The following is a 7,604-nucleotide window of genomic DNA, read 5'->3' as shown; positions in this document are numbered from 1 at the left end:
GGTATCCTATAGCTAAAAGTAAACATTCACCTCCTCAGATCTCACAAGTCATTTTTCTAAAAGACTAAAGTAGTCACAAACTTAACTATTTAACTTTAGGTTACGTTTTAGGCAATTTACTAAAGCAGCTGAATTCTTATTCACTGCCTTTTTTTTAAACATTACCCTCATTTTGTTTTGTCCCTTCAATTTTATTTGTTCTCTTTCATATTTTCAAGATAATTTCCTTTTTCTTCCATCCTTTTCACTTCACAGCCCTGTGTATCTGCTCATTGTTTCTACACAGTTTTCTATTATTTCTGACGTATTGAGTTCATCACATGGAAATTACATAATATTGAACAATGGGTTACTGTTAATCAACATGCCACAGTGCCGTAAATACACGCACACATGCAGTTAAAGCCTGTGAGAGTTCATTGGTTGCTTTATTCATGCACCTTTAATTAATTTTTTAAAGAATTTGGTTGCTATTCTTATAATTTTGTGCATGTGCTCTTGTAGTCATGACTATTCGTGCTCGTGTTTTATCAGTTTATTTTATTCTTTAAATTTAATTGTTAAAAAAAAAAGAATAACTCACCAACAGAACACCCCTCCTGCTTGTTAGTAGTTCATTAATTTTTAATTATTTTTTTTAACAGATAACTTTGAGTTGCTAACAAGTAAAATAAATAATTATGATAAAAAATTGTATTAAAATAGTGCTTAGAAAAGTAAATGAGAAATGCAAATTTGAATTTGCAAAACAAATAATGTTCTTGATCAAAATGCACGTAGCTTGATACACAAAGAGAGGAATTAAGTTTGCAATTAAATGTGTCTTTAAAAAGCAAAATTTGGAAAAATCCCACACAGCAATTAAATGCTACAACCCTTCAGTCTCCCTTGTCCATGTGCCCAGATATTTTGCTGTGCATGAACTTGTTTCCATGGTGACAGTTCGTTGACCTGCCTGTTTTCTAGTCATGGATGGTTAAAAACTGTTAAAAACTGCCTCTTTACGTGTTGCACTTAATACAAAATTCTACAGCCCTCTGAGGAGGTAGGGTTGTGTGGGTTACACTGGCCTGAGTCCCAGACAGCTCAGCTCATCCTGTAGGTGGATTACATAGACATCTGCTGTACTCACATCAGGGCTTATGTTTCATAGCGTGCCAGAACGACCCCAAAATGGCCCAGGAACAATCAGGAAGAGGTTACTGAATATGAAACAAGATAAATGTTTTACCACAGAAGCCAAAGCTCATGTTATTAAAACTACAAAAATAACTAGTCAAAATATTCTCAACTAAAGTTTCTCTTTCCAGAGTTTTAACAAAGATTGTGTCTAAAAATAATATTTTTATTGTTATTATTTTGGTTAATTTGCTTCTTTTGTTAAGAAAAATAGTTTGAATTGATGTTTTATTTTGACAGGTACGAACCCGAAGCATGGGTTTGTAATTACTAGCACAGTTAATCGGTTGTCAGAAAGGTAAATAGACTCACGCTTCTATAATGCTTTCATACTGTGTTTGAGGCACTCAGTGTTTTGTCACTACAGGCCTCGTTCACTTATTTACACAAGTGCTTTTTTCTATGCCTCAGTGCTTTTAACTGAATATTTGCACACACTCACACTGATAAATGCATCTGGGGCAACATGCATACTATAGGTTGAACCACCAGCCTTCAAAGTGATAGGCAACCTGCTCTATCTCCTCAGCCATAGCTGCAGAATATTTGTAGCATTGCATTCAGAAACATTAATTTACAGCTGAGAAAATTCCATCTCAAAAAGAATGTGTTTGGTTTAAAAAAAAAAAGTACTTTTTATTTTTTTTGCACCAACGGTGACAGTACAGAGGCATATGAAGTCAGGGACAAGCTGGAAGACATGCATACACTTTAATTATTGTTTTTACTTTTCAAGCATGACTGCAGTGACCTGGAAAAAGAGTGACAGCCTACTACAGTGATTAAAATATCAGCCATGTCCTGACATTTACATTTAATTTTGTAGTTTAAATTAATAAATTTTGTAGAAAAAATACATTCTGTTAGAGAGTCTCAAATATGGATCACACGTTTTTGTATTTACATTAATTTAGGCATGTGTTTTATTTCTTTTACTGAAACATTGTACTAACCAGTGTCTCAACATTCTCTCGCCTTGTTGTAACACACTGTTTACCATGTTTCAACTTATTACATATTACTGCCTGGTCTTCAGAATCCATCCAGTTAAACCTGAATCCTATATGTCCTCCAGGGCAGCTTAGACTTCTTCCAAAGTCAGACTGAATTATTATTTATAACTTTCTACATGTGCATTAATTTCAGTCCCATCAGTAATGGTTGGAGAGTTGTGCTTAACAGGCTTTTCAGCCCAAGTAGACAGACAGAGAGATGAGAGGAGAGGAGGAAGAGTCCTTGGCAGAAGATAACGGATGTGCTGTCAGCGAGACCAATGGTAGAAACAGTATTCTGGTTATTTGAATCTGGCTTCCTCCGTATGGGCTTGCCCAACAGATTTGTGAGCTTGTTATTGCAATGCATTATCCAGAGAGGGGAGTCAAAGGGAAGATTACAAATGCCAGACAGGGCCTCATTATCACAGCCAGTCCAGAGGAGCACAGGAGAGTCAAACTGGCACCAAGATACAACTAGAGGATGCAATACAAGCGCAGAAAAAAACAATACAATTCAAGTTGTCAATTTTCAGGTGTTTGCTACTTGTCTATTGTTATTAGTTTACATAATGAATTAGTGGTTGCTATGGGGACCGTTTTGGCAGCAGAACCCAAAGTCGTTTGCGAAGCACTCGGGTTTGGCAGTACCAGCGGCAAACAAAGCCTTGAAAATCTGGAGCTTCCAAATTGCCAATCGGCCTGATTAGACATGACACTGCGTTTTCCCAGCAGAGTGTTCGTCGTTGTTATATATTTCATCAGCTCTTTCTCCAATTCACTAAGTCGCAGTCTCTCTGAAGATATTCTGTCTGTCATTTCCCATTTCTCATTGGTCCATCTTTAATCTTCTGTAACTCTGTCACTGCCTCTTAATACGTTCTCATAAACCCGCCTTTGATCTGCGCCTGGAGGAGCTAAAAGAATTAGAAAGAGGGAAACTGATAAGAGACATATAGGACAACAAACAGTCAGCACCTCAGCTCTGTGTATGAAACGGAGTGTGTGCTGGAGCAAGAACAAATATCTCATTTCGGTGTAATGTGCTAAGGGTTTGTTGCTCGCTCACCAGGCGTTCTTTAAACATTGTTTACCGCTCTGATTTTAATGGCTTGTTGGCCACATCATAAAAAATGACTCAATATCCACGACCCTCAGCTCAGCCCTTATCTCGCTCTTTCAGAGGAGTGAGCTCTCGCCGTGTTGAGCCTCGGCACATAAAAGGGATTATCAACAAAAAAGCACACATACATGCTACACTGATTTGAGGCATACACAGCAAATTAACCAGTCAAATACGCACACAGTGGAGGTAATCAATGATACCTGGAGCCTGCTGAGATGCAGAGGAAGTAAATACACACAGTCACACCGAGGGTATTGTTAATTCAATGAAGAGACAAAGCCAATCATAACAACAAAGCAATTAAATATCTGTGCAGCTGAGATGGAAAGACGTAAAGGTATGGAAGGCGCTAAAGCAGTGATTAAGAAAGGACAAATGTCAGCAGACCACACAGAGTGGAGTGAATTATTACTGCCCCCCGCCACCAAAATCAACAACAAAATAAAGTGAACTGCAGTTATTTGAACGATGCTGAACAAGCTGTTTTCAAGGAGAGATGCGCTCAGTAGTAGATCACGCAGACAGAGAGTCAAGTGAATGGGTGTGTTGTTGTTTTGATTCTGCCCTTCTTGCCCCGTGGCCACTCGAGACTCTGATGATAATTGTAAATTATAGGATAAATAAACTTCAGAGGATATGAGCAGGCAGTTGTTGCAAGCGATCATAGCAGGAGCCCTCGAGCTAAACGGCAGCACGCAAAAGTGACAGTGGCATCGGGGAGTATCGGGAGGGAAGAAGGCAGGGGAGGATACAAAAGATATATAGACATGAGGCCTACAGAGAACACTTGAGAGAGAGTGCCTGCAGAGAGGATAACTCAGAGATAAGAAAGTTTTCCCATAATGAGGAGGAGAGAAAGTCTGGCAAAAGGGAGAGAAGGGAGGAATAATGAACAGAGGGCATATTGACAAAAGTTGGACTAAGTTTTGCACACACACACAAACACCCACACCCTCTTTCCTGATCATTAAATACACTTCGTGGTCAGTCCCCACTCAAAAGTCTTGCTCGCTAATAAATACTGGAGATGGATGAGTTCGGAGAGTTAATCATTTCTGGGTGTTAATGTCACAGCCTACAGACAGACATGACAAACTCCCTGTACCTCAGTGTTTGGCTGCTCTGCTTCCTCCCTGAGGTAGTGCTGCCACTGGCTTCCTTCCATATGGGATGTTGTAGTGCTGTGAGTGTGTAAGAGCGAGAATAGTGTAGCAATTACTCTTTTATAATGAGGAGAATTCTGTCACTTTGCCTCCCTGCCAAATTTGCCAATGGAGTCTATAATGTATTTCTGGTGATTAAGAGGCATTATGTGAGGAAATACTTCTGGTCAGGTTGTAAATTGATTAAGCTAAAACACAAAGTAGGAGTGTAAAATATTGGCACACAGTCACATTTGCCTTCTTTCTGAGAGTTTGGCATGTTTGTCTATTAAGTACAGAACTGGAGATGGAGGGAATTACATTATAGTGGGGAAAATAATTATTTGATCTCCTTCTGAATAATTACGTTTTCTCACTTAAAAAGAAACGAAGTGTCTCTGATTTTATGGTAGTTTAATTTAAATGAAGAGAGATAGAATATCAACCAGTTTGCCAGTAAACATGGGAGAAGGTGCTGTTGAAACCAAAACTGAGATATCTGGCATCAACTCCACAAGGCATCTTTGGGGGAAGAGATAATTTCTCTTCCTGTGTGTGACCTCGAGAACACCATTGTGGGGATGCGGTTCTTTAGGTCATATCACGGAGATGGAAACATTGTGCTTTGAGGCTTTTTTGGTTCAAGGATGGGGCTGTGTACTGTAATATTATGGACGAGAACCTCTTTCCCTTAGCCAGAACACTGAAGATTGGTCATGGATGGATTTTCCAGCACAACAGTGACCCAAAACATACCACCAAGGCAACAAAGAAGTGGCTAAAGAATATGGTAAACTATTACTTTAACCATGAAAAAGCATTCTCTAATGAATTTGTCTTATGTTTATGATTTTTTCATTCAGAGCGAGTGGCTGAACCTGGCCGATATGGAGACCCAAGAACTAAAGCCCACTCCAGCTCGGCCAAAAAGACAGTACAGGATGGTGAGTTCTTATTTTAGTTTGTTTAGTTTCTATTTAAATCCATGGTAATATATGTTTTTCTATTGCTCCAGGTACTCTGAGCTACTTTTAGCTCATACTTGGTTGATACCATAACGATCCTGTCCTTGTAGATAGAGTTCATTTGTCTATTCGGATTTAGCTGACTTGCTGTGTATGTATTATTAGGTTAGAATGATGTTGCTTCTCATATAGCTATACAGACTGATCACAGATTATAAGGTGCTTTGTGGACAGGCACTGATTTAGACAATAGACTGTGGCATTACTTTACATTGAGCTTAAACTGGTCTGATGTGTCTGCTGAAGTTTATGAATAACATCGGATATAATGCAAAAGTGTTTAATTAATTTAGTTCCCCAGCCCTGTTCAGCTTGATTACAAAGATGCCATGGTGGTAAATAAAAGATAAATAAAGCTAATTGCTTCATCTGAACTAGATGGATCACTGCATATTCACACAGAATGATCAAGCCTAGCCTCTTTCCTAACGAATAGTAATTTCAAGGTTTGTCTTCAGTACTAACATGCAGTTAGATCTTTAATACGTTGGATGCAATTTTTTCAGTTTTTCCTCTGTGCATCACCACAGTAGATTGTGAATAAAATAATTGTGCAAAACACAAGGTCAGTTTGTTAAATAATATAAGAAGTGCTCCTATGTCCACTCGCCAGAAGGTATTGACAAGGCATAACCACGAAACTCACAGAATCATTTCAAGAGCATGCACCAGGGGAGCAAGTTGTAATGACCATCCCCTGAGAGTGCTTGTTACGCTGTGTGGAGGATTTGTTGTGCTACCAAAGATGCACAGTGCACCTTAAATGACAGAGTTGTTATCCAGTTACACATATTTTTATCTGTAATTCAGTACGAGATAAATAACACGGTAACACATAGTAATCCGCACTTTCTACGAAAAAGACCTGTGATGTTGCGAAACCCTGGATACATTTTCAGTACATTTTCACAGATGCATCTGGACGTCTGGTTATTTTTAGTTATTTACAGGTTCTCTTGTGTTTGATGTCATCTTGATGATGAAAGCAGTGTCACTGTATAACAATGCAGTGCTGCGTATCCTAAAACATGCTTTTGATTGGCTATACATTAGCTTCAAAACAGAATGATCACGGCTGTGAGTTGTAGGACCCAAAAAACTCTGTAACAGAGTAAAGTAAAGTGATTCACTGGTGCTGACCCTGTGTGGACTATTGGGAAATAAACTTCACGGATTTCCCATTTAAATGGAGCACAATATTTATTTGATTTACGCACTTTATGCAAAGTTGATATAAAGGACACGTTATTTGGCCATGTTAACTGCTGTTTGTGTAATTTTTTCTAGGAACAATAATAAGATGGTGAGATTAGTTACTGATAACAGGAGAGGAGACGAGATAAAAGCAGGGGAAAAACTGGGCTATATCTGTGTGAGATTATCCATGCTTGCACACACACGTGCACACAAACACACACTTCAGCTTCAGATTAATGAATGCCACAGTCTAGGACAGTGCAGAAACATTTAATTATCTCTGACACTGAAGGGTGAGGCAAGAGGTCAGATCTGTCCTCTGTGCGTGTGTGTGTGTGTGTGTGTGTGTGTGTGTGTGTGTGTGTGTGTGTGTGTGTGTGTGTGTGTGTGTGTGTGTGTGTGTACAGAAAAAAAGAAGGACGAGATCACAGTGTGTCAATGAGCCAAAAATCACACTGTAAGTCAAGCTTGTGGTCTTTCATTGTGACCTCTCCTGAAATTGACTAAAGGTCAAGCTGACACAAGCTACTTGTCTGGCAGCAACACATGGCCAGTTAAGTGCCTTGGGGATCTTCTTAAAGAAGAAGAAAGGAGACCACTTGACATTGTACAAGCATTAAAAAAAAGGTTTTTCTTTTTTTTTAAAAAGAATTCTAGAGTGAATAAAATGGAAAAACTTCCCCTCCTGAATAGCTCCTTGCCATTCAAGCATCTGGTGCTTGAATGGCAAGCACCAGATGCTTTGAATGGCAAATATTATAGACAGGTGTAATGTCTATAATATTTCTTTCTTTCTTCCTTGCATTGCTTTGAAGAAAAGGAGCAAGGAAATTACAGACTGCATTTTACAAAACTGTGTAATGATGCAGGGCTTCAAAATAAATGCAAATGCTTGCTCATCACAGGTTTCATACTAAAATATTTAAAAAACAAAATACATTAA

At 38.7% G+C, this 7,604-nt stretch overlaps 1 protein-coding gene across 6 annotated transcripts in view; it reads left to right on the top strand.

The window, feature by feature from the left end:
• Positions 1-7,604, top strand: part of spock1 (SPARC (osteonectin), cwcv and kazal like domains proteoglycan 1) — a 108,452-nt gene that overhangs the window by 60,591 nt on the left and 40,257 nt on the right. For all 6 annotated transcript variants that reach the window (XM_013910576.1, XM_013911316.1, XM_013910371.1 and 3 more), the window contains one exon: positions 5,303-5,383. In XM_013910576.1, the coding sequence (XP_013766030.1) occupies positions 5,303-5,383 (81 nt within the window). The remainder of the gene's footprint in view (positions 1-5,302; positions 5,384-7,604) is intronic.

The sequence above is a fragment of the Pundamilia nyererei genome, unplaced genomic scaffold, assembly GCF_000239375.1.
Source record: "Pundamilia nyererei isolate P.nyererei 1_Seehausen unplaced genomic scaffold, PunNye1.0 scaffold00001, whole genome shotgun sequence".
Taxonomy (NCBI): domain Eukaryota; kingdom Metazoa; phylum Chordata; class Actinopteri; order Cichliformes; family Cichlidae; genus Pundamilia; species Pundamilia nyererei.
Note: the sequence above shows the minus strand (reverse complement) of the source record. Positions and strands in the feature narration are given on the sequence as shown.